Source organism: Strongylocentrotus purpuratus, unplaced genomic scaffold, assembly GCF_000002235.5.
Source record: "Strongylocentrotus purpuratus isolate Spur 01 unplaced genomic scaffold, Spur_5.0 spur5_scaffold_11, whole genome shotgun sequence".
Lineage (NCBI taxonomy): Eukaryota > Metazoa > Echinodermata > Echinoidea > Camarodonta > Strongylocentrotidae > Strongylocentrotus > Strongylocentrotus purpuratus.
This window is the reverse complement of record NW_022145596.1, coordinates 18,551,497-18,579,326: the sequence shown is the minus strand read 5'-3', so window position 1 is coordinate 18,579,326 and position 27,830 is coordinate 18,551,497. Positions and strand designations below refer to the sequence as shown.

At 37.7% G+C, this 27,830-nt stretch overlaps 1 protein-coding gene and 1 long non-coding RNA gene across 6 annotated transcripts; one reads left to right on the top strand and one right to left on the bottom strand.

Annotated features, from left to right (window-relative positions):
- Positions 1–123: 123 nt before the first annotated feature.
- Positions 124–16,503, top strand: LOC105440227. 2 transcript variants are annotated; one of them, XR_004063396.1, is made up of 4 exons: positions 124–181; positions 1,695–1,858; positions 3,621–3,677; positions 15,167–16,503. It is a non-coding gene; the product is annotated as an uncharacterized LOC105440227 (long non-coding RNA). The 2 variants fall into 2 exon arrangements; XR_004063395.1 differs by having other exon boundaries at positions 1,664–1,858.
- Positions 16,504–19,500: 2,997 nt separating this feature from the next.
- On the bottom strand, positions 19,501–27,385 carry LOC588827 (AN1-type zinc finger protein 2A). 4 transcript variants are annotated; one of them, XM_030980858.1, is made up of 9 exons: positions 27,221–27,384; positions 25,998–26,040; positions 25,419–25,470; positions 24,184–24,360; positions 23,349–23,464; positions 22,762–22,884; positions 21,644–21,713; positions 20,807–20,986; positions 19,501–20,055 (listed from the first exon to the last, which is right to left on the bottom strand). In XM_030980858.1, the coding sequence occupies exons 1-9, from the start codon at positions 27,273–27,275 to the stop codon at positions 20,044–20,046; spliced, it is 828 nt and encodes a 275-aa protein (XP_030836718.1). In that variant the 5' UTR covers positions 27,276–27,384; the 3' UTR covers positions 19,501–20,043. The 4 variants fall into 4 exon arrangements, with proteins under 4 accessions (XP_030836718.1, XP_030836719.1, XP_030836716.1 ...); XM_030980856.1 differs by having other exon boundaries at positions 19,504–20,009; positions 27,221–27,383; XM_030980857.1 differs by having other exon boundaries at positions 20,019–20,060.
- Positions 27,386–27,830: the final 445 nt, after the last annotated feature.

Here is a 27,830-nt window from a genome sequence, read left to right as displayed (position 1 = left end):
ATTAATGATGAAACAATACAACAACATAACAAAACAAATGACACAAAAAACGATCCCCTCCAAAAATAAAATCAGGTTGTGGTCTTCATGAACGCAGCTGGCGCTAAAAGCAAACTTCATAACAAGAAGTGGGGTGATTATGTAATCTGCAAATGCCGAACTGAGGTTGTCGATCGCGAAAGTAAGATTATTTTGTATTTTTACACTGTATAATGGGATTTAAAGTTTTTTGTAAAGTGTTGTGATGATGAATAATGAGTGGTGTTATTTTGATACTGTGAACAACTTGAATTTTACCCGAGAAACGCGCTTACAAAATCAGGTCTTTTTTGTAGCAGTCCCGTACGTTAGGAAATTTGTCTTGTTTGCATAATCGTGTTGTGTGAATGATGATGAAACAGTATCTGACGGCGCTTCTCGCTATCTCGCTCACCGGAACTCTCCCACACATAGCTGCATTACTATCCTGGCTGTGTATTAAAAGCTGTGCTATTGATTCTCAACACTTCAAACACTACTGTATAAATCTGTGCTCAAATCAATTGTGTTTTTTTTAATCTCCATTTTTTATTGGAAACGCCCCAATTTAAAAAATGAAATGGAACCTCGTAGATCTATTACCAATCATGTGAAAGAGCATGTTTTGACTGATACATGATGATAAAAATGTTGCCGGGAAACCGACTACTAATTGATATATTTGGTAAATTAGTTTATCTATTGGTGTGTGAGGATAAAAACGCACGTGTCGCGCACGTGTGCGTAGTCCCATATACATTTTTCTGTGTACAGTGCTTGTAACTTTACATAGACTGGGCCAAATTTCTTATCATTTTGATGATTCCAGAACCTTGTAGTACACACCAATACTTATATGCTAGATGATCAACTTTTTCTGATCGATTCCACAGCGTTTCTTTCACAATGCAATCGCATGACCATAACTGGTCTTTACCTTAAAGGTTCAAGTAAAATAATTGCAGTAAACCTTGCACAAGAGTCGGACAAGTCAATCATAACTTGAATCACCTCTTTATAAGTCCATGGAAATGAAAGGCCCAAATTTTCTTCATATGCTATTGATGAACTTAGCCTTAATTGCCAACAATTTGCCTCCGTAAAGAGTGATGTGCACGTCTAAACAAACCCTCGGGTTCTACATTGCCTCTTCCAGATACCCCAAGTCCCATTTCAAATTATCCAAAGAACTCCACAATCTCGCAATTCAGAAACGATAAAAGGGTACAAAATTCAACAGCTACAGTACTTTGCTCTCTTTTTGGCATGGTGCTGTGCCTGTGGAGTATGATAAAAGTGTGAATAACATGATAATAGCTTTGACCTCTTACCTTTTGGTTTGAGAATAGGCTGTTGAATGGGTAGTGTTGTGATACGGTATGCTAAATTTTGGTGCGCTAATATCACGCCACTGGCACAGTGAACATGCGAGTGCTCATACATGAGGAGCTGATTAGAACACTCAAATATAGCATCTCCATACCTTTTTCTGAGCAGTGTGAGCTTCTAGTGGTCGACAAGCATTAGCAGTTTGAAAAGCTAGTAGTAATGTAGTAAGAAGGTCTTACCCACCCCCACCCCCCCCACCCACCTTCAACTCGCAGATTGAAAATTATACTATCATCTCTCTCTTTTTCTCTCTCAGATAATAACAGTAATCAATACATCACTGGCAGTCTGTGGGAGAGCAACTGAGAAGAAAACTTCACCCAAGTACAGGAAGCGGCAGTCATCATGCTTCGAGGAAGAAACTCCCTCATAATCGCAGGGTTTGTGGGATGTATAGGCATTGCGCTGTACCCCATTGTCATCTCTCCAATGATGAACTCATCATCGTGGAGTAAGTATACATTTTATTGGCTCTTATTTTTGTATGGAGTAGCCATTTACATCAATGCCCTTAATGGCTAATTTAAATAAATTTGAGGATTTTAAATATGGTATTACTGTTAGTGAAATATGGATATCAGAAAGTGAAAAGGAAACAAATAAGGAACCAGAATCAAGTTATACCTAATCACACTTGATTTTTTCATGATATAAAAGCCCCTCTACACTAATCATAGCTACTTGCGCCCTCTATACAGCCAATAATGGCTAAGCGGTACCCGTCGATCCCCCATGATGCCCTTTTTCTTATGTTTTAATTGAGAGCTGATTTGATGAGATAACCACCTGCCAGTGACCTAGCAGGTAGGTCTAATCCCTCCTGGCCAAACTAGTGCAGAGGGGCTTTAAGATTCTTTTGCTTTTACTTTAGAGCGCTGCTAGGTTTGTGTTCATGTAGACCATCTGAGTACTTGAATTGAATATTTTACTTTTCTTTTCTTAATTGCCAGGAAATGAATGAGACGTCTTTATGTATTATGTAGCTCAGGCAGAAATTAGTAATGTTTCAAAAAGGAAAATTTTGTTGAAAAGAAATTTTCGGCTTGCACCCAGTATATAAAGATCGCATTCTCTATCTTGTAATTGAAAACAAGTCACAACAAATCTTGAATCAAGCGGGATTTGAACCTCTCATCTACTGCTTGCCGGGCAGCGACTCTACCACCAGGCCATCACTGGTCAATGGTACAGTCATGATTAACCTTCAAAAAATACCTCAGCTCTTCTGACTCATTCTTACTTCTCAGTATTCTTGATCCGCCATTATGACAATAGGTTTGGAAAAGGAAACTTTTTGTCGTTGTTGTTGTTTGAATAGTCCAAAATTCAAATACTATCATGACTTTTATATCCTTAATGAGAAGGTTGAGTTCTGGTATACCTGAAAACTGATTTGTGAGCACCAGGAGGGTCAAATCTGACTGACATAAGCGCTATACGAGAACCCATTATTTATTATTATTATTATTTTAATGTTCATGTGAAAGAGTACAAAGGAAAAGAGTCCCCTCATGGCTCTTCAAATGTACTCATATTCAAAATATGACAAGTAAGCAGCTATAGGTTGGGGACCACACTTTCACGTTTGTTTAGTCTCATACCATACACATTTCTCTTTACAGTGCATGTGACATTTTTAGCAAGTTTGGGCCAATTTCTGATCATTTTGATGATTCAAAACCTCACAGTATTCACCAATACTATGTACTACAAGATCCATTTTTCCAATCGCTTCCACACAGTTTCTTTAACAATACAATTGCATGACTAGGGACCCGTTTCACAAAGCTTTTGTTCAGTGACAAATGACAAAAATTAGTGACAAGTCTGCTGATAACCAATCAGAAGCAAGGATTTCACTACCTTATAACAACAACTGTCATTTGCCGCTGATGACAAGTTTTGTGAAATGGGGCCCAGAACTCAACTTATCTCTTTCAAGAGAAGTAATGTGCAGGCCTTAAATTGCAACATTTTTAGGGCAAGGCCACTTTTCTGTAGGGCACATTCCTATATTACAGCACTAATGGGAAGAATTGGAAAGGGCACAAAAAATCTCCAAGGCCAATGAGAGGGGCATTGAGGCCAATCAAAGGGGCATCCAAGGCCATGGCCTTGGTGGCCTTGGATTAATTTAAGGCCTGAATGTGTATATCAAGCCATATATGAAGTGCACTGAACCGTATCATTGTTCCTCCCATTTTTTATTACAGAGCAAGTACAAAGAGAAACAAGAAAGGGTGTGAATCAGAAAGATGTTCAACCTGGAGGTTAGTTTAACGGTTCTATTTCGTAGTAGATATTCCTTGCTTTTTATTTGAGGTTTCACATTTTGCTTTCCATGCTCTTATGACTTACATCTCATTTTCATTGCACTTTCATGACCTCCTTTACCCTCTGCACCTTCACACACCACCCTCATTGTCATTGCAAAGACTAGTTCATTCCATCCCATTTCCATTCCCTGTCGACTCACATCATGGTTCTATCGTTTAGTTCTCATTGGTATCTCATGATCACCCTTCCATACTGTCTATTGGTTCTTCCTTCTCCCCGGGTTCTTCCTTCATGTTGTACTATTCCATTGTTGTAATGTTTTGGATTGGTTCTTTATTTATGATGTCACCTGTGGTCTGATCTATTAAAGGAAAATGAAACCTAACAAAAAAAAAGTTGACAGCCTTATTACAAATTGTAAGCCTGTGAAAAGCATCTTGATATTACTCCTATTTAATTACTTAGCAAGAAAAACAATCTCTTTAAAGTGTGCAATTTCCTTGCTAGCCATTCTCCAACAGAGGTCGGCATTTTGATGAAAATAGTAATGTCAGAGTAGTACAACTTTTGAGATATACCCACTGACCCATATACCCATATTACTCTGTAGGGCACTCACCTGTGAAATGCATAAACTATTTTTTTATGGTAAACCTTTTTTTTAATGCATTCAAAGGAATGGATGTTCTCTCATTACACTCAAATCGCCTGTTTCAAACAGTTTAATTCACCTGTTTAATTCACCTTTCGTAACCAAATTTGTACTTAAATGCCTTGATTTCAATCATTTAATTCACCTGTTACAAAAAATTGTATTTCAAAAGTCAGAATGCAAATTGAATATTTTTTGTGTGATGTTACGTAAGACAAGTCATGATGTTTGTACTACCTGGCAACCACTATTGAACATGCAGTTTGAATTCTGACTACCAGTATTTAGATTTGTTTACTTAAAAGGTGAATGAAATAATAATCGTATCAACGCGCTTCACAAAACCTTATGTACTATAAATTCAGTTCCATTATGAAAATGGCCTGGTAGTACGTAGACTCTTATTGGATAACTTGTTAAGAAGCACAAGACTAATCTGCCACAACGTCCAAATGACACTCATAGATAAATAGAGGCAGAAAGTGAGATAGGAATAAAGATAGATAGATAGAGAGAGAGAGAGAGAGAGAGGGATAGAGAGAGGGGGAGAGAGAGAGAGAGAGAGGGCGAAGGGGGGAGGGGGATAGAAAATTGATAAATAGCAAAAAGTTTATTATATAAAGCTGCTATATCTTCAAGATAAGCATGTGTTAGTTTCCATAATACATGCATTACCATTCTCCTAAAACATGAGCCTCAGGAGAGGCTTACAATACATGTAGGTTGATCCTTTTAATAGGAAATCACATTTTGAGGGCCCTGGTTTTGCGTTCAGGGGAGGGGGTCACCCCACTTACAAATGATTTTTTTGTCATCATTTATATGTATTTACAAATGATTCCCTTACTTACATGTAATTGCCAAATACAACTCTTTTTTTTTTTTTTTTTGGGGGGGGGGGGGGGTCAGATATCAGCCATAAGGGACTAATCACCCCCCCCCCCTCCTCCATTGCTCCATCTTCAAATATGGCAATACCATTTTTCAACTAGGAGAAAACTTGATTCACTGCATACAATAATGGGTACATGGAGCTCTAAAATTATCTACATTATGAAGTCCATACATACCAGCTCATCAGTTTTGGTAATTGTCAGTTATCAATCAGCAACTCAAGTCCCTGCATACAATGCACACTTTCTAGTCAAATGAAATGATGCCTTTCTTGGCACTTTTGCAAATGTCCTCTAATCAACCAGAGTCCTTTTTTTTCAGAAGGTGGACTTAACTCAGGACTCAGTGGCGATTTTATCAGGAAAAAAATATTTTTTGTCACATTTTTGTTCTCTCCACATCCTATTTCCAACATTCTATTAACATCTTGCACTGGTAAATTTTGAAAGGTTATGTTAATACATATTTCAGAAGACAATGACTCGGATGAAATTTTAAAAAGCAATCCATACATACATACATGTATTAAAGTGTATTTAATCTCATTTCTTATTTGTTTGTTTTAGCTATAAACCAGTACACATGCTAAAAAAGTATGATTAAAAACACTAGAGGCAGAGAGAGAGAAAGAGAGAGAGAGAGAGATAGAGATAGAGGGGGAGTAGAAGAAGGGAAGAAAGAGACAGAAAGTTAAAGAAAATGTACATTTTACGAGAGTAAAAAGCAAAAACAACAAGCACAGCATTAGAAAAGAGGTCAATCAGAAAATGGGGACGCAGAGAATCCCCAAAACTATGTCAGACTGATCGAAAGAACAGAAGAAAAAAACAGTAAGAGGCGGGGATTTGGGATAGATACTTCACAGCAGAGAAAAAGGGAAAATACTTAAAATGCAGGTCACACATGAAAATGTTCTTGAAGAAGAAAAACAGCCCTTAGGAACTTACAAAATGGACTTGCAAAGATGTCTTTAGGGGTAGGAATGCATTTAGGTAGTGATGCCTCTTAAGATTGCTCAGGGGAGCTGAATAACGAAGGAATTTAAAGTTACTTCAACCCTATTTTCGGTTGAAGTGGAAGGGGTCGGTTGTGGAAAAGTATTTGTGGCTGCCTTGCGACTGCCATTGATTGTAGAACCTATTTTCAAGACAACTTTCTTTTCTTTCTGTGACAATTTTGCGCATCTTTTTTTAACCAAAGTATGTTAAAATATGATCAAGAGTTCTTAGACCATGGTATACTTTCTATCATATTACACCAAAAGAAAGAAAACTTATTTGTACAGATGAATAACAAAACAAGGGCAAATTATGTGTTTTTCGTTAAATTTTGTACTGGAAAACACATGTTGTATACATTGGACAGTATACATAACAAGTACTGGGTATCTTGAAATCAATAAAGAACTAAATGTTCATACTGAAACAGAAGAAGTTTTGTTTAAACAAATATGTAAATTACAACGATCGAAGTAGTTAGACACTAATGTCTGATCAGTGTATTAAAGGAAACCTCACCCCAAAGAATAATAGTTATTATTAGATATTCTGAAAAATGATATCTATTCTTGCCCTTTCATGTAATACATTCCTTATAAAAGTGTACAAGAGATGTTTAATGAAGATATTCTTGGCATGATGTAATGCCTTTTGGCATGACACATGCACAAGCATCCACAAATTTGAATATATTTCCTTGATTAATTGACTTCGCATAGTACCTCACATTGTCAAGAAAATGGCAATGCCCATGTCGTGCTGAAGAACTGTACACTATTCTTGCTTTATGCCTCTCTCAGCCCGTCTCTTATCCACTTTGGTAGGGAATCATGTAGATTAATGGGCAAGAATGAAATAAATCTATCAGAATAACCTAACTTATTTCTTGGGGTGAGGTTTCCTTTAAAAATATCATATTCATGTTATTCTAAAGAAAGGCTTTTAGTAGACATTGTCTAAATTTGCTGTTTTGGTAAAGCTAAAACCATTGAGATGTTCCTTTTGTTGAATACTAAACTGATGCTGTAGCGTGGGTTTGTAGGAAAAGTTGAACTTTTTATAAAACTTCTTTCCGCTAACTTTATTTGGCATCTACATGTACATGTACATGTATGTGAAACATACATTTCACTTCACAAGTCCACTTTAGATTATGACGTCTGCTGTTTTTTTTAACGATCATGACATGATGTAGGGCGTCTGGCAAAGTCGGCCTTTTCGGTGACTGTTGTCTCCTCTTCTAAGGTAGCTCGACCAAAACATTTCAGCCCCTTGTGGGCTCGGACTATCTCTCATGCAACACTTTATCACCTCTTGCAAGTCACATTAGTTTGTAGTTCTTTTTTTCTAGTTGCTTTTTAAAGGTTCCATGTATTAAATTCATTTTGAGCCATGATGCAGAATTGAATGATTCCAGCCCTCATCAATGGTAACAATACAAAACAATCAACAAACTAACCAAACAACGAACAAACTTTTGCTATCATTGTTTTTGCTTTTTAAATCTGCTCCTAAAAGTGACAGCATTTGATGCTATGTTACCTGTCAAAATTTGCAGCTGGGTTTGAAAAAATTGTTATTATGAGATATTAGTAGTTGGAAAGAAAAAAATTGAAGGGTGTAATTATCATAGTCACATGACCAATTCAACAGTGTAGTCCATCCACCGGTAGTCATCTCAACTTTGGAACAATCTATTTGCATTAATTCTCAAAGTTTTACAAAGTAGTTGTCTTATTTTTGTCGGCTTTTACCCAAAGCGGTATCAGTATTCACCTCTAACTTGAGTTGCATTGGAAATTCCCTAATCATCCACTTCAGAGTTTTACCAAATATACAGTTGTCTTATTCTTGTCTGCTTTTACCTAATCGGTATCAGTATTCACCTCTAACATGAGTTTGCATTGGGAATTCCCTAATCATCAACTTTAGACAGCAGCCTCTGTAGGCTCTTGACTCTTTGCTTACTTCATGGAGGGCCAACCCGGCCAAGAGATTATTGTAAAAGGTTACTTCTCCCTCTCTTCTTCCTTTTAAAAGGAGAATGTATAACCTTAGTGACCTTCTTGTATGAAGTAGGCACCTGTGTCTGCTTTACATGTGCTTCCATTATTAGGGAATTCCCTAATCGTCCGCTTTAAGCTACAGTCCCATATACGTCCCGGACCGTCCCGGACCATCCCGGACCCCATCCGGGGTGATCCGGGATTCGGTCCGTGTTGACACCGTGTTGGCACCGGGGTGGTCCTGGATGGTCCTGGATGGTCCTGGATGGTCCTGGATGGTCCTGGGCGGTCCGGGAGTCGACCCCGGATGTTTTTGACGGTCAAAAACTGCCGGGGTGGTCCGGGACGGTCCGGGACAATAGTTTGATCCGGGGTGATCCGTGTAGCCACCGTGCTGGGTCCGGGGTCATCCGTAGTGGCGCCGGGGCGGTCCGTGTTGATCCGTGGCAGTCCGGGAGTGAGTTATTGACCGCCCAGGACCATCCAGGACCATCCAGGACCACCCCGGTGCCAACACGGTGTCAACACGGACCGAATCCCGGATCACCCCGGATGGAGTCCGGGATGGTCCGGGACGGTCCGGGACGTATATGGGACTGTAGCTTAAAAGCATCACACTTTTTTGAACAAAACATCCCGGACCATCCCGGATCACCCCAGACCATGGTCCGGGATGGTCCGGAGTGGTCCGTGCTCGTCCGTGCTGGTCCGGCTTTATATGGGACTGGGGCTTTAGAGTTTTACCAAATATACTGTTGTCTTTATATTCTTGTCTGCTTTTACCTATTCGGTATCAGTATTCACCTCTAACTTGCGTTTGCATTGGGAATTCCCTAATCGTCATCTTTGACAGCTTCATGCAGTAGGCTCTTGACTCTTTGCTGACTTCGTGGAGGGCCAAGAGATTATTGTAATAGGTTACGTCTCCCTCCCTTCTTCTTTTTAAAGGTTGGAGGATGTATTTATACCTTAGTGACCTTCTTGTGTGAAGTAGGCACCTGTGTCTGCTTTACACTTGTGGTTCCATTTTCCTCTCCTGTGAAATCAAGATTTCAAGACTTTTGCCTCTTCCAACCCTCTCTTGCCTTCACCATTTGCATTTAAGTATTTTGGAAAGCTCTTCAAGCACTCAACCTCTTCCAAACAACATCAGCATGCTTGTTCAAAGTTGGTGTTACAGAAGAAATAACTCTTTGGTGTGGTGAGGTTCACATGGACGGAATATATTTGTTTTCTCACTTCTTTTCTCTTTCCATACCTCTCTTTTTCTGACTTTTCCTGTACCTGCCTCTCTCTCTCTCTCTCTCTCTCTCCCTCCTTCCCTCTCTCTCTCTCTCTCCCTCTCTCCCTCCCTTCCTCCCTTCCTCCCTTTCTCTCTCTCCACCACTCCCTTTTTTCCCCTCCCCTCTTTCCCTCTCTCTCCCCCTCTCTCTCCCTCTCCACTCTCTCTACCTCCCTCCCTCCCTCCCTCTCTCTGTTTTCATATTTTCCTCTCCTTTAAGTGAATGTCCTATTTGATACCATATTCACATTTATTCTGAAGTAATTGTGACTTGAATACTTTCTCTTGGTATTAAGTTTTGATATGTGTGGAGGTAAAGTTTACATTCATAATATTCCAGAGCGTATTAAGGAATTGAAAGTAGCACTTTCATCTTGAAAATTTCATATCTCATCCAACATGCTTTTCTATTTTATCTGAAATCTAGCTACCCCTATTTTGTTTGTAAGGTCTGATGGGCCTATAGTTACAAGCAGGCCCTGCTGTATTCTATAAAACATCCTGACATTGAAGATAGATAAAAGCTGTGTTTGATTCTAGTCATGTTCTTGTTGCATCCATATTTCAGTGATATCCATCAGAAAAATAATGGGATTGTCACACTCTTGTGCACATGTAGATGTAGATGAATGTCTGTGTCTCTTCTCCTTCCGCTCGCTCACTCTGATTAGGCCAGCAATCCGTCATTCGGTGATTGTTGGCTTTAATCGTCTTGAAAAAACTCATTACCAGGCTCAATAGTCGTTTAAGGTATGCGTTCCACATCTTCTTGCCGGAAGTATGTGAATAAAAGGGTGCTCATGGAAATGGATTCTTCTTGTAACAGAATAATTATACAGCAAATTATTCCTCTCACTCCCATATCATCTGGCGCTCTCTCAGGAGGGTTAGAACTTTCATCAGTTATTTCCGTCACAAAGTTTATGTGTCTTATCTTGGAAATTTCGTAATGTTTTTGAACTCCTCACAGTTTCTTTAGCCTACTTGGAATATTGGACAGTTTAATGTTTGTTAGTGACAAATGCACTTATTGGTGTGCATCAATCAATTTTACACTGCTTGGAAAAAAGGAGGAAAAAATATTTGGAAGCTCTAGGTAAATAATAATAATAATAATGTTTTATTTACCCAGGGTAGCCACTTCAGTTATGAAACTGCTCTTCCAGCGGGCCCTGCATAACTACCCTTCTCCAATCTAATATGCTGAGTGCCTAGCTAGAAGGCAGAAGGTCCCATTGTTATAAGTCTTTGGTATGACTCGGCTGGGGTTCGAACCCACGACCTCCTGTTCATGAGGCGGGCGCTCTAACCACTGAGCCACCATGTAAAAAAGATAAATGTTCTATGCATCAACAAATGATGGTGATGCAGGTTTCATGTACCGTACGTGAAAGAATTGCCAATTGGTGAGGTGTGGTAGACAAGTGGGCCTCTTTTGAATCTGAAAAGGCACAAGGTTTAACTCACCCTAGAGGCCTAGTTAGGGAACCCTCGTCTCTCAGTCAAGAAGGATAATTTTAAGACCATTTACTTGTAAGTACGTACGTAGTACTCGGGGCAAGATGGCCCTAAGCCCTTCAAGTGTATTTTTAGCTTTGCTTACTTACAGCAATGGATTACGTAATCTGATCACGATTCACACAGGCATCACAAGAAGCCATCGACGTTCCCTCTCGAGGATATTTCTTGAGGGTGTTTTGCAAGCTTGTCAAGCAAACATGGCTTACAAGTCTGTGGGGATGATCTACCTTCATTGGTTATTCCCAGCATGCTCGGGTAAAGCGTTCGTGCTGGGAATCCTCTCGGCGAGCATGAGGGTCTCCCCGAGGATGATGGGATAGATCCTTCACTGTCCGATCTCCTCTTGATCCCCCTGGTTGCCGCTGTTGGTGGCAAATGCAAGATTAGACCTGTCCTCATCAGCTCAAGATTGCCAAATAGACCGCTATTTCTGATTCGGGAAATAATCCCAATGTTACAAATCGCGTCTTCATCAGCTCGAGATTCGACCTCGAAACTTTAAACTCGACATTGAGATATTTTGCTAAGCGTTCATTCACACATAGTGTGAGTCTTCGGGCTGGTGAAAACGTACCGACCAAATAGTGGGATATTTTGCAAACTATCCCAAGATATCTTGGGATGATTATCCCGACCAAATATCCAGCTAATTGCTAACTTCAGCTGATGAAGACGCAAACTAACTGGATAATTTGCGATCGGGATAGTTGAAATAGCGGGATATTTGGCAATCTCGAGCTGATGAAGACAGGCCTATTGGTGATGAATTATTCTACTAAGTATGCCAGCTGAATGAGGGCCAGAGATGCACAAATAATGCATTCACACCCCACAAAAGACACGATTGTGCAATCTTGGTTTCAAACATTTTGAATCCCCTGTATAGTCAAATGGTTTTTCTAATAAATTGATCTTTGTTAATAATTGTGCTTGCTATCAGGGACTACATGTATGTATGGTAAGTCTTGGTGGCGACATCTCTATATATCCACCTTGTGTATAGTGGCCATGTCTTTTGTCTCCCTCAAGAAAGAAATCTGTGCTGTAGAACCTGTCTAGAAAGACAACCTGCCTACAGTGGCCACTTTTGTCTCTTTCCCCATAGGCGACACGTTTTTACTGTACTTGAATGTAGGTTTGTACTGCTGCATGAATATTGCTCAAGCCCTTATCACCATTTGAACAAACAGCGTCACTTGAGAAAATTCATGAATGGGAAGTGTTTGTGTCAGGGGGGGGGGGGGGTGGGCGGGGGCATGTGAAAGCATTTTATTTCTTCATGTGCCACAAAATTGTTCTCTGTAGGAAATGGCTCTTTAAGTTTGAGGTACATAAAACAGCTTTAAATTGGTTATGAGCTGTGTTTAAATCTTATAGACTGGGGTACTAGACTTGCCATGGGGAGTTTTGGAAGTTTTTCTCATAGGCTGCTTGATATTTATCCAGAGGGCTGGTTAATTTTGGTTTAGTGCTGGTTAATACATACATGTTACTTACATGTAGTTACATGTTGATTTATAGAGATTGAGTGGGCCAGTCGCATTGAAATTCCCCAACCGTATGTATCTAATTATGTGCATACATGATGATATTGATTCAACCAAATGCATCAATACAACATTCAACATCACAACAAAAATGCTTGAATCAAGAGTGTGAACATTCCCATTAGAAAAAACAGACCATACTTTCCCCATTGCTGTCAACACTATGCAAATGTTTCATATTTTCACACCGTTCTTGGTTCCATCTAGGTATAGATCCTCCTAGAATACGACCTATTCTGCCCCTACCCTTTGGCCAACACTCCAGTACGATCTTTTTCTGCCGTCATCATTGATTATTTTTTTCCTGTCTGATTCTTTTTCTTTTTTCCACTTTATTTTGTTCAAATATTTCCCTGAATATCCTTCCTAACAGAATCATTGATTATTTTGTCTGCTTTTCTGATTCTGTTCTTGAAGAATCATTGAATATTTTGTCTTCTCTTTAATTTCCCTAGCAAAGACTCCCCTGGATTCTATGTCTGGAAGACTATTATTCATTCTGTTTTGGTCTCATTTCCTGACATTTCTGTTGAGTTATTGATTATTTTGTTGTTGTTCTTATGTTATTTCCCTATAAATATTCAATGATCTATTGGGGGTCTTAGTTTCTCCAGCATTTTTCAGCAAATATTTCACAGAATTCTCTGTCTGTAATTGATTATAGTGAGTTTGCTTTTCTCATTCCCCTTCATAAAAAGAATCATTCAATATGTTGGTACTTCTTTAATCTTTTACCAAACAAAAGTTTTTCTAAATTTATCCTGCTTTCTTTCAAGTCTTTCTAGTGTCCAAATCTTTCCCCTTTTCCTCCAAATATCATGTACCTGTAAAGCTCTATATACATGTACCTGAATCCTTTCCCCTAAGGACTTACCTAAATTTCTGCCTAGAAAGAAGATTAATTCAATATTTAGTCAGTTCTTTCAATTTTCTAGGCATTTCTTTTACTACTAAGAATGTGGCTCGTTACTCTGGAGGTAGGGGGGGGGGGGGTAGGTTTATGAAGTGCATGCACCTCCATCAAATGCTGAGGACACGAAAAAGAGAAAAGAGAAAGAAAATGAAAGAAAGTGGTATTGCAATTTGAAAGCAAATGATCGACTCCCTTCCATACCTTCACCCTTCTCTATTGCCCTGTTCTTTTACAATTTGTTCTCCAATTAAATATGTAAGAGACTGCCCCCCCCCCCCCCATTCCCCTCTTCATGACACCAGTACCCCCAATGGCTGGATCCATGCAATGCCACTGAATGGTGGAATACTTTTGTTTGCTAGTGATCTTTCACTTTTTGTTTCGTAACAAATCTTTCCTTTAAGTTTCTTCCTTTATGAATTTAATAACTCCATCTATCTCTTTCCCTGTTATGTGGGTGTAAGTTCACAAGAGCATTACATTATGTATGAAAGAAAATCTCCTTGAAGTGCATCATGTTTTTGAAAATACCACCGGAATATGGCACTTAGCTTGTTCGATGGCAGAATACATGTTTATGTTTGAAATTGAATTGAAATCCGAGAAGTATGAGGGGGCGGTGGAGGATTTTATGACACGTGTTCCGGAGACTATATTGCCCCACGGTCAATAACCTACACTCACTGAATCTGTAACATTAACCCTGGACCAAAAAATATACATGTACCTAACCCTAACCCAAGCTCTAAAGTCTAACCTAATACCCTATTAAACCTGACATTTTTCAAAGGAGAATCTAGCAGCACTTTTTTACCCATAGCCATTAGGAAACTTAATGTTACATGCCTGATATTATTGTTGTTTGTTTATTTTCATTGTTAAGATAACACTGAATATTGTTATCATATTGCATTTTATCATCTTGATTCTTGAGTGATTACTGTTTCAGAAAGTTTGCTTTAGGAATACTTATGATTATTATTATCATTATTTAAAGTCACTAACCTGTAAATTTGACAAAATATAGCCCGGAGCAGTTGTCACTTCAGCTAAAATACCAGATGGAGAGGACAAGTCTCATGGTTTATGGAGCGCCAATTGTCATGCTCCTCATTCTCTACAAGTTACTGTCATTCTGTGACAAAGTTGATAAATGGAATAACCCAGTCACAAAATGAAGATGGAAAGTTGGTTTCATGACATGATGAAATTCCCCCTGCTATTTCAAGTACCCCCCAAAAAGCCCCTTTTTACATAGGAAAAGTGCCCCTTTTTCTTTCAAATACATGCCCCTTCTGCATTTTTATAAGCGCCCCTTACCACTCTGATTACTGCTACCTCTGATAATTGCCTCTATGCAAATCTGAGAGGTGCCCCCTCTTTATAAGAGGTGCCATTTGCCCTTCCAATAAGTGCCCCTTTTCATCTCTGGTGGATGTCCCTTTTCAGGTGTTAGAACTTAGAAATGCCCCTTTTCACCTCTGATAATTGCCCCTTTTCACCTCTGATAATTGCAGGATGAAAAACTTGACGCTTATGCTCTATTTCACAGTGGACTCAATCTATACAAGTCTACATACATTAAACCTGAACTAGAGCTAGTACACTTTTTTACAAGAATTATAAGCTTATCTCTTTTATTCTCCACCTTTTACATTATTTTTTACAGGCATGAGAGTATGGAGCGACCCTTTCAAGCCTCGAGCCGACTCCAAGTGAGATCTCGAAATTCTGCCGACAAATGTCAACAGTTTATGAACAGAAACACTTGAACTTTGAAGCAATGGCCTATATTGTCATGACCATGTGCAAGATAACGTAAACAAGATATAAACGCTTGAAGGAGAGAGAAAAATGACGTTCTAGGAGAGGAGCAAGAGGATTTTCCAAGAGGACTTTATTCTACGTCACATCAGGGTTCATCGTTTGATGTTCCCTTTGGAAACACCTTGCTCTATAATGCAGTGCTGAACAATTGCTACATGTACATCGCAAACGTCAATGCAGTGAAACTGTGAGTTCATAAAGGGTCTGCAGCTCTTTCTTGCGGATGGGAAGTTACAACCTGGTCACTCGTTATGGTAATTTTTATTGGGCAATGCAATTCAGTAATCATGGGAATATGATTTTATTTATCATGGAAAAAGCATGGTATAAGTAATAATAATAATAATAACTGAATTATACACAGAGAGTTAATGCCCTTCTGGCTCTACTAGAGACTACATGTACTGAATGTAATCCATAGGTGAATCTAGTAAAGGGTATACACTTGACTTGTGACTGTCATTTGAAAATTGAAGAAAAAACAAAAAACAAACAGAAAAGGAAAAAACAACTTAACTAAAACCCTGTATTAAATTGATTGATCATGATAATGGGCAAGACCAACAAATCAGGGAAATTGTTCTGCTTTTTATTCTTCTGATTTTCATCTTTCAATCAATCAAACTTTTGTTTAACTGTTATCCTTCATTTGTGACATCAGCTGTCAGTATACAGTTTTATTCCTACAGTTTGACCAATCAGAGGCTAGAATCATTAAATGCAGATGATAATATGAACTCTTGGAGCCTTGTATACCTACTTTCATTATACATTGCAAATTTGTTTACTTTTTAACGATGAAGTGTAGATTATCATGAAGAAAATGTGATTTTACGAGTGGTGGCATGTTTTCAAACATTTTGATACTAATGAGTAACACGATTTCAGGACGATAATTCTTGGAATGCTAAATGCTTTTAATTACTAATCAAATTACTTATTTAGGGGATAGGGTTCACCATCAATAACTAGAATCAAAAGAGCTCTGTTAATGGTATCTGAGAGGTTTTGTGTATTCTTTTACCTCCCAACTAATGTCCATATAAAACTGAATCATGCACTCAGTATGCAATTTGCTTTGCTTTTCAACTTTAGAAGATTCTTTATATTGTTTATGACAGGTTATGTAAGCTTGTAAAGCTGGACAAATATGAATAAATATTAAAAGATGTATCAAAATATAATGTTCTGAGTTTCTCTTTAATGTGTGGTAAGCTGCTATAAATCCCTTTTTTGTACATACCCCCCCCCCCATCTCTCCTCTCAATCTAAGTCTCTTTCCAATTTCCATATCTCTCACCCTCTCTCTCTAGCTCTCTTTTTCTTTCTTTTCTCCCCCCCCCCCCCCCCCCCCCCCCCCCCCCCCCACTCCCTCTCTTTTCTCTCACTCTCTCCTTCATCATCCATCTCTTAACTCCGCAAATATGTCTTTTTCTATCTCTCTCTCTCGCCCTCTCTTTCTTTCCTCTGTATTTCCGTCTTGCTTTGCTCTCTATATTCTCCCTCTTTTTCTTCTTCTTTCTTTCCTCTCTCTCTCCCACACCTCTTATCCTCTTTCTGTCCTTCATCATCTATCTATTAACTCTGCAACTTTCTCTTTCAATCTCTTTCTTCTTCTTTCTTTCCTCTCCCCTCCCTCTCTCTTCTCTCTCTTCTTCGTCACCTATTTCTTTTCTCTGCAAATATGTCTCTCTCCTCTCTTTTTTCCTCTGTATTTCCTGTCCTGCTTCATTCTTTACATTCTCCCTCTTTCCAAGTTCTTCTTTCTTTTCTCCCCCCCCCCTTCCATGAATTATGTTTCTTGAGAATGATGTATCAAAGCTTACATCTAAGAGTATGCAACAAAGGCCCTAATTCAACCAATCCACATTTTCTTGAGTCCCGAAAAACTCATAATACATTAAATTTACAAGAAGTACAAATAATTTAGTTGTTAAATGTAGACGAGGACAGCAATTGCATTAAAAATAGCCAATTGATGTCATCTTTGCAATAGAACAGTACATGGAGTACAGACATGGGTTCCGGGTGGCAAATTTTCCAGCGCTGGATCAAAAAAAGGAACAGTGACAACAAATAAAAATTGTGCATTCTTATTTTCTTTGCTTTATTAAATATAATACCAAGTATAATTGTTTTCATATAAATAAATGTATATTGCAAAAGCATGTATCTTCATCTTGCTTGGATATAATATTTGAAAATCATCATGAACATCATGACATTTTCTTTCAACCCTTTGTACAAACATTTTGCATCATTATGAAAGAAAAACTCTCAAAAAAAATCATCGGCAGCAAATGCATTTGCCCAAGTTCATTCAAACTACTACTACATGCATTAGTAAATTATTTTCTAAATGAGATCACAATCCATGAAAATAACCGGCTTTTACTAATGATAAAAACTAAGGAGGAATTCAGATTTAAAAGGATGACCCCCCCCCCCCTTCCAACAACAAAGAAAGAAAGAAAGAAAAGGAGATGAGAGGGTTAACAAACAACATGTGATGGATTAAACAAAACAAATTTACTGATAACTTACGAATTCAACTTGGGTAAGAATTTAATGTGAAGGTTTAAATTAGTCTTGCTTTCATTCCCTCTTGCATTCATCACAGGTTAAAGTGTGACCACTTTATTTCATTATATACTTGTTAAATATACTATACGACGATATCTGATAAGTAGCAAATTAAAAATCTATCTACAAGTCTTGCTCTTCAATGGAATTGACAAAGTCAAGTATTTTTTTTAAATTTTCTATATTAAAATGGATAGACAAGATTTTGTAGGACACACAAAATATATTTGTCCAAAGCACATACACAGTATTTCTATGTTTTTATGACTAAAGCCCAGGCAGAATCTATTTTTGAAGAAAGGGTAAATAGCTTTCCCTGAATCACTTTCAGCACCATTTCTCATAATTCTTAATCATATGGTAAACTTTAAAGTTTACTTCTGTTTTGTTGCCCCTCTATAATTTTTTCAGACCCAAGACATGGTTTTAAAACCAAAGATGGAGGCTATGCAACTCTGAAAATTTCCAAATCCCCAAAATATGTCTGGCATGATACTTTGGCATGTTACAAAGTATAATACTGCAACTATAACGTAGCAAAGAGCACAATTTGTTAATTTTTACATACTGACAAATTTCATTATATAGCCCATTTTTACCCTTTTATAACCATTTAAAATGCTTAGAAAGACAGAAGTAATTGTATTACAATTTGAAATGTAAATGCTCATTCACATAAGACATCATAAACTGCAGCAATTTGTTTACTTTGTTTCTTGCTTCTTTTTTCCTTTCTTTGTTTTTTATCTTTGATAATGACTCGAGCGTAAAATATGCTTCAAATTATCTATACCGAGTACATGCAGTTCTTTTGTTCTCATCCCCACTTGCCATTATTTACAGGTTATTAAAAAATTGCCATGGTTTCCTGCATTATGTGTCAACAAACCATTAAAGGTATTACAAAGTTTTGGTATGGGGTCATGAATTTGGTTCAAATTAACATATTGGAAGCATATGCATTCCTACAATATACATTGATCGTTGTCGCGGTTGAAATCGAGTCTAAAGTTATGAAATTATAAATAATAAACTCTTAATGTTGTATAGCCCCCTCTCAAGGTCAAGATATTAATTTAGCTATGAAACAATGTTTCTTGACTAAAATCGACCGATTAGCTATTCCTGTTTGGAAAATATATATCCTAACTACATATTCTGAGATTTTCATGGTCGCAGCTACCATTGTACGGCCATATAGGCGCTATTTGAAATTTATCAAAATTTACCGGGAGCACCGGTAAATTTTTATATTCAATTTTTTTCGAAAACATGAGTTTTTTTAGGGGCTAATGTTTAAGTGCTTATAATACATCCACAGGGGCATCCAAATATATCAAAATTGTAAAGATTCACTATCCACCCAATTTTAAAAATTTTCAAAAACTTTGTATTACCTTTAAGAAGGTTAAAATTCGTCATCTCTTAATCTCACCTCTTGAGGAAAATTAAAATGAAGAAAAGAAATCATGCATCGAGGGGTCAGTGACACAAAGACGTAACTCCATTTTGAGAAAAAGTGGTGTATGTGTCACTGAGCAATTGGGCCTTAAGGAGTTAAGTTTATGTTTCACTAGCCATCGACTTCAATGGGGTGTTCGGTGGAGTTAAGTCTATGTGTTTCCTGTAAAGCCCACGTTTTTTTGAACATTTTGATATCAAATACTCATTTTGACAAATATGGAGTCTTTGTGTCACTGAACCCTCGACATGTACTATTCATTCACACAAAATTTTAGAGCATTTATAATAATAATCCATTTCAGAAGCACTAGAGTGTTACATATCGAGTTACTCCTTTATGGAAATGTGATTACTGACCTCATAATTACTGATTCGCAATGATAATTTGAATAAATCTTTGTTCTGTACTTAACATTGGTCTTAAGTGCCAAAATACAAAGGAAGATGTCAGTTGGTCTGGAGGTACCATAAGTGGTCGTTCAAATCTCTGTCTTTGCCAAGCACATGGTATGAGATGGAGAGCTTGATCACCGATTTCGGTTAGCAATGCTGATTGGTCCGTTCGGAAGGGGAAGTGGCCAGTCGACCAATCAGGAGAGAGCACACTTGGAACTTTCACTTTCAGACTGCTGTCGTTGCTGTATGAAACGGAATCAACATTATTGGGCAGTGTTAATAGACCTCCTGTACTGCAAATCAAAATGGGGGAAATGAGGAAAGTGGGGGAAGATGAAAGTAAGAAAACGTGCAAAACAACAAGAAAAGAAAAATTTAACCATGCTTGACTATACCTTTATTCAAAAGTGTTTACTTGAAATTAGCCACCCTCCCCCAAAGAAAAAAATATAATAAAAAAATAAGACAAAAATCCTGTATCAAGAATATGAGTCTCTATTTTTCCACAAACACTCCATTCAATTTTCATACTTTTCCCAAAGAATAATGTCAGAAATTCAGATACAGAAAACATCATCTTTGATAGTTGCTTTCCTTCAAAGCCTGCAACTTCAACAATAATGTCCATACACACAACAACAACAAAAATCTGAATGTGGATATGTGTTCTAAAGTTTGTACTTCATCAACAATTCATCATCCCTTTTACACTTTTCTTTTTTATTGAAAATAAAAAAAACATAGGCTGATTTGTTATCCCTTGTCACTTGGCAAACTGAACCTGTATTTGCAGAAAATGTTTCCAATTTAAATCAAAGTAGGTTACTTTCCCTATATATGTGAAATTCATCAACTGCAGAATAGAGGGGAGGAGGAGTAGGGGTAGAAGGAGGATTGTGTGGATGAGTAGCTTAAGGAGTGGGATTGATCTCGGGGAGAATGAATTACTTCATAGACTATGGGACAGAGAGTTGTGGCATTCCATGGTCGCCAACGTCTCAGGACATGGCACGTATTTAAGAAGAAGAAGAAGACTCACCTGCCGTCTCCGGCGGTTCCTCTCTTCCTCCTCACTCGCAGCTAGCGCCCTCGCCAGTGCCAGGTCTTCGTCCTCTTGCTGTAGTGCCCTAGGGTTCACAGGCGGCCTTGTCGCCTTAGATGGTTTGCTTTCCTCTGCCAGAGACATCTGGATAGCTCTAGCCATTGCCTCATCCTCTGACTGCATCGATTGAGGGAGAATAGATGGATGGAATGGGTTAAAAGCATGAGAAAACTGAAAACAAAATGCATCTTTCATAATACTGTGAATCGAGAAACTTTTGCATTATAAGAAGGTTGAGTTCTGGTTCAAGGTTTCCCAGCTGGTGACATAAATAGTGTTGGAAAGTTTGAAAAATACCTGAGCTGCACGTCAATATTAGCAAGAATTAGCAAGAATTTCACACATTCACTTGAAGGATTTCATGTGGGATACTGATACTCAAAAGGCCTGTCTTCATCAGCTTGAGTTTGCCAAATAACCGGCTATTTACAAACTCGTCCCGAAGCTCGAAATCGCATCCTCACCAGACCGATACGCTCATCACTAACTAGCTCAGACAGGCGCACATTAGCCTGCTATTTCTCAAATAGCGGGAAATTTTGGAAACAAGACCAAGTTTTGTAGCGTTATTTTCTCGACTAAATATTCCGCTAATAGCAACTGCGGGCTGAAGAGGACGCAAACTAACTGGTTAATTTGCAATCAGGATCTAGTTAAAATAGCGGGTTATTTGGCAAACTCGAGCTAACAAAGACGGGCCTAATGAGTCTTTGTTTGATGCCAGAATAGTTGATGGCGAGGAGGAGGAGGATCAGAAGTCGTTGAAGTACTTACCATTCCTGCTTGCATTGTACTTCCTGCATTAGCCTGCTGTCTACCAGCGGCCATTCTCTCTCTCCTTTCCCTGCGGAAACAAGAAGAACACCGTTATTAAAGAACGATAATAAGACAATAGTAAGGAAATAATTACTGTTAGTGAAGGTGATGGGACAAACTATCACTTCCGAGGCGATCTGGATGTAGCCATCTTTCCAAAGTGAAGCTGAGGAAAGATAGCGTATACATTCAGATGGCCGAGGAAGTGATAGTTTGCCATCGGCGGAACCTAAAAGGTGATTATTTGCTTTATATTCCACATCAGAAACATTTCACTTCTTCCGTCATTTTAGAGTAACAAGTCATAATTTAACAGCTAGCAAACGGTGTACGAAACGTAGAGTGTATGTAGTATGGTGGTGTGACCATAGTTCGTGCATGACCAAAGTTCGCGTTCTACCACTAAAAGCGCTTAAAGAGGAGAGCAATATGCAACGTGTACAAACCTTTGACCAATCGTAGAGCAAGATTCTTAGTATGTGGAATATAAAACGTGTTAACATGTTAGTATAAAAGCAGTTTGTTGACTGCCACTAGCCCACACTTTAGGGGGCAATGATGTCATGGAGAAGTGTGTGTAGTTGGTATTTGCAGACGTGTATCAATCAGATATGATTATTTACGACCTTTAACGTCACCATCCGAAAGACACAACTCAGTATCAAACCAGGCTCCGTCTGAGCCTGTTTGCAGGAGAAGAAGAGAGCTGACCAAGTGAACATACCACTAGAGTGACTAGACCAACTTGCATCTCCCTAAGGGGGGGGGGGGGGTTATGATCTTTTCTAGGTTGTTGAAAATTAAAATAAGAAGGTTATTTTCTATGACCTTTCATTTTAGAAAGTTTGTGATCAATCATCAACAGATTACCAGGCCCTGAAAATTTGTGCAAGATCGATGCCAAGCTATGGAATTATTTCTTTACTTGGGGTACCCATAACAATTTTTTTTTTGTAAATCATCTCTGTTTTCTTGATTGCAGCTGGTGGAACAGACTAATTCCACAGAGAGGAGGACCTGCAAAACATGTTTCCAGTCATAAATCTTAGGTAAATAAACAATATACCTCCACCTACCTATCAAAATCTCTTCCAAGTGCGGCCATAGAGGTTTGTTGTGGCCTAGCTTGATTCCTAGATGACGATGATGAACTACCCGCTGTCCTATTACTGTTCTGGTGTCTGTTGATTGCAGCTGCCCTGGTAAATCAAATGTGAATAGAAAACGGTCAAGTGATATCAAAGGTAATAAACAACGATCCAATATTGGATAAATTTCAATTTCTTCCTCAACTGTTGTAATCGTCTTTTTTTTCTTTATCATTTTATCTTCTTTTCACCTTCTCTTCAACACATCTCTCTCTCTCTCTCTCTCTCTCTCTCTCTCTCTCTCTCTCTCTCTTCTTGAGACAACAAGAAGAGAGAGACAAAGCATGTCATGACCAAATGCTAAACTCTTTTCTTTTTCAAACACATTTTTTCAACCTTTCCAAAAGTTACAAGGGACACAATAGATTTTCATAAGTTTCCAAGTTGCATGAAGATTTCTTTTCCTGAAAGCAAAAAATGCAGTGATGCTAACAAGTCACTCTTTGGCACACTCAAACATGTACAAGTATTAAAGGTCACTGTATGACTCAGTAACAACACTGAAAGGAACTTACCCTTGTTTTGATGCACCTTTGCCTGAGTTTTGGAAACCTTGACAGTCATGGTCCACGGAATGTCGATGCTTCAAACAGAAGTTCTTATGACAGGAGGAACATATTACTGGAACAAGCTGTAATTTTAAAAAAATGACAAATTAGAACATGTAACTTTTTAATACCTGTTTGAACAACACATACTCATGGGATAATTTCTTTGCAGCCAATTTGCAATACAAATCAAAGTCATACATGTACCTTCAATAAGCAACAGCAAACTTCTAAAGAATTATTAGTAGTACTATTTTACTCGCCATTTCAACATAAAAAATAAAACCAGCAAGATACAAGCCAATAAAGAAAATGAGTTTACGCCCAGTTTATGCCCAGGTTGCCTGGGAAATGGAAAGAGTAAATCTAATAACTGTAGCCCTTATAGGTCCTTCCACCCTGACATGGACATGTATGGCAACGTCCACAAAAATAAAATAACATACATGTAGCTTAAACTAATACGACATAATAATAAAAGATAATGATAATAATTTGAACAAAACAGAGCAGGCAACTAAAAACTTCTAAAGAAAGTAAACATTAAAAATATGCCTACATGTATGCCTTCTAAATTGTAATGAAGGGGTAATGAATGGATGAAGAAGGAAAGAAAATAAGGAATGGATGGGAATATACAGAAGATTGGGCGAAAATAGGAAAGATATTGAGAAGGGGGATGGCTGAGTAAACAAGCTTTTTGATAGTATGTTTTAACTGATTAGCAAGTCGCCCTCAACTCCCTATTCCACCAGTCTCCTTTTTTTTCCTTCTCCTGGTCATGTCCGGAGGGCTAGCTCACCTCTTTTTGTTTGCAGCCTTTCTTGGTGCACCTGTTGGAGTAGACCTTCCTCTTCTTGACAGCGGGGTCAGACTGGCACTCACGGTCTATGTGATCAGACACGCCTATATCGGGGGCTTCCCCTCTCTTCACCGGTACTGGCTTGTTGCATAACGGACACACCGGTACTTGAACATCCTTCAAGGTATCAACATAAGATATAAAACACATTGAAATGAAGTTATACCTTACGTTATCTAGATGTTGATTGCAATAAATGATTAAAGTTTTCTTGAAAATAGGCTGGTTCAGGCTTGTTACATTATGTGCACACCGGTAATTGAACATCCTTCAGAGTATTAAAACAAGACTGAAAAGAAAGTCACTGAACTGAAGTCATACATAATACATGTATGTAGATGTCGATTGCATTAAATGATTAAAGTTTTCTTGAAAATAGGCTGGTACAGGCTTGTTACATTACGGACACACAGGTACTTGAACATCCTTCAGATTATCAAAACAAGAAATAAAACACATTGAACTGAAGTTGTAGGTTAAATTATCTAGATGTTGATTGCATTTAATTAAATGATAACATTTTTCTTGAAAATATACTATTTCATCTTATATACTTCTAAATTGTAAATGCATACAAATATTGTGTTATGGAGCATAAAGCACTAAAATTGTATTATTAAGTGCATAGAAAATAAATCCTTAATTTGTATGCTCTCTATAAATTGAATGTTATTGTCAATATTTGTTTGGTTGGAACCAGACGGGGGTAAAGGATGTGTAGAATGATAAGAGTTAATGGCCTTTGGGCTTCAAACAAGCTCATTATTAAAATGTCTGGGGGGTGTTTCACAAAGATCCTAAGTTGAACTTATCTCTAAGTTGGACTTAAAATTTATGGGAAGCCATTAGCATCCTTGAAAACATTTTGTAATTTTTTTTTAGAAGGCATAAAATGTTGATTCAGATCATTCATATTTTCTATTATCATGGGAGATTTCATGTTCTTGATGTGGAATTGATGAAAAGTCTAAAATACTCCAATTTTTGCTTTTGAATATATTTCATTTTAAGGCTCCAATGGCTGTCCATACTTTTTAAGTCCAACTTAGTGTTAAGTTCTACTTAGGATCTTTGTGAAACACTCCCCTGGTGGTGTTTATCTAAAGATGGTATCACTTCAATGATGTCAAACAAATATCAAATGAGAATGAAAGTTTGTGTGATTGGTGTCTTACCTTCCTAAAGCCTGCCGCACACTTATGCTGTTCATATGTAATGTGATCCTTGCTAAAAATGAAAGATAAGACACATAGAATGCATTAAAATTGTAACATTAGGTAATGCACAGAGAACTTGTCATTATGTTAACCATATTGCTCTCCTGATGAAGAACAAGTTTTCCATGATACAGTGTATACATTCCAGTGTGTGTTGGTGAAATCGTACTTCACAATTTTCTTCATTAATTTGCATTGTAACTTTAAAAACCAAACCCAATGCTTTCCTCAGACCATTTTGATATAATTAAGATCCATTCCATTTCATTGAAAGCCTGCTTACTCTTTAGAAAAAACTAAATCCCCCCCCCCTCCTCTTTATAATTAATTATTATAAAACAAATCATATCATATTTTCATTGTTGAAGTGAGATAAATTTAGCACAAATATTTACTGGTTGCTTCAAATTACATGTACATGTAGGATTTTGTTTTCTTTTTATGGTGGATTTCTAACATTGACTTAAATTCAAAAGGATAAAAATCTGTTTTGCATAGAAATTCACCATCAGAAAATGTATCATGTCGACAACTTACCAGAAAACATTCGAACAGGAATCACATCTCATTGGGAGAAAATCTGTAAAGAAAATAAGAAAAAGATTTTCAAATGGTTGACTTTTTGGTCTCAGTCTAGATCTACATGCACATATGTATAACACAGTCATATTGACCCATATTCTTGTGGAAAAAAAACAATTGAAATGCATGAATATTAATAATAATATAATAATAATAAAGACGTTACTTATAAAGCGCTTACCAATGAAAACTCTAAGCGCTATACACACAAAATAGACTGATATACAATTACATCTTATACAAAACTAAAAATGCAAAAACATACAAATTACAATACATATGGAATACACGTCAAAGTGAACAGAGTTAATTAATCATTGAACGCAATTTTGAATAAATGTGTCTTGAGACTAGTTTTGAATAGGTTAACGGTTTGACAGCTTTTTACATTTAACGGTAATCTGTTCCAAAGTTCAGCAGAAGCTTTTCGAAAGGAGCCATTAAGCCCGAGTCAAAATGTTTAACCGATGGTTAAACGACCGTATACATCAAAACTGTTTAGCATTTCCCGCTCTGTTCAACCGTTATTTTTGTGCAGTTTGTTACATGTGTATTGTTTTTGTTTTTGAGACTTCATTGCCAAAACAGAGATCTGAATAGAAAACATTATGTCTTCATCAAAATGACTGAATACTTGAGAATTTACACACATGTAAAAATAAGTGTATTTTCAAAACGGTTAAACGAAACCGCCCGTATACATTTAACAGTTAAACGTTTAGCACAAAAACCGTAAGACTCAGCCTTAATTAATATGATCATGATGATAGCTGATACAAAAACATTTTCAGATTTTGGGTGATTTGAAAAATTATTTGATTTTTTAGGTCTAGACTAGTCTAACTGTTAGATCTAGAGTCTAGTCTAGATCTATTTGTCACATCACAAGAATATAAATAATTCTTTTGCATTCCCAGATAAATATCTAGGGTTACACACATATATTCTAGATCTTTTAAAACATAAATTTCCTTGTCCATCTAACCCCAAAATTATGCCCTTTTTCATTGACTCCAAATCCAATGGCAACGCAACGGCGCGGTGCAGTGGTCAGAGTATTTTTAAGTGTAGTCCCACATACTAACAAAAAATGAGAGTATGACATCAGGAAGTTAATGACTTTTCTATTTCTATCTCATTCTCACATATGAAGGCTGATTTTTCAAACAAAAACTCACCTAGTTGACTGCATGTAGATTCATGGCAGTTCTGTCCAAGATCAGGAAATTCCATCTTTACTGTTCACAAGGATAACGTTGAATATTTTCAGTTATTTTCGCAGATTGACTGACTCGTAAAGTCGTAGCAGCTCTTCTATATGATTGTGCTGACGTCACGTCACGACAGTCGATGTTGTTGCTTGTATGCTAATTATTTGTCACGTGAGCGGGGATACCCTTTGAACGTCATGATCTAAATATAGAATGAATCCCTCTGGAGTTTGGTGGAATCCACGAGAACCATGACAAGCAAACTAGAAGGTTCTCCAATGTATGGAAAAGGGTGCACCGTGCACCCGATTACATTTTTTCTGTTTTAGATTCGGTTGGGCGCTAAAGGGGGGGGGGGGGGGGCGGGCGTAATCATTAATTGCCCCCCCCCTTACGCACTGATGCAAGGAGTGTGATCTTTGACTTCTAAATGCTTCTTGTAATTGTACTCCGGTAGGAAACTTCTCGGAGTCTATTCGGATTTAAAAAACTAACATGTACCTAATAAAAAAAAAAATTGTTTAAAGGAATTTTTTATCAGCTTCTTTCTTGAAGTTCTTCATATTAATCGAATTAA

What these genes read in the sequence shown, in the direction of transcription:
- LOC588827 (XM_030980856.1), bottom strand. Translation starts at nt 27,275, where the DNA reads ATGGAATTTCCTGATCTTGGACAGAACTGCCATGAATCTACATGCAGT. An exon ending in CTTGGAAGAGATTTTGATAG is followed by an intron (nt 21,714 to 22,761) that starts GTAGGTGGAGGT and finishes TTGTTTCCGCAG; the next exon opens with GGAAAGGAGAGAGAGAATGG. An exon ending in GTACAATGCAAGCAGGAATG is followed by an intron (nt 20,987 to 21,643) that starts GTAAGTACTTCA and finishes CAATCGATGCAG; the next exon opens with TCAGAGGATGAGGCAATGGC.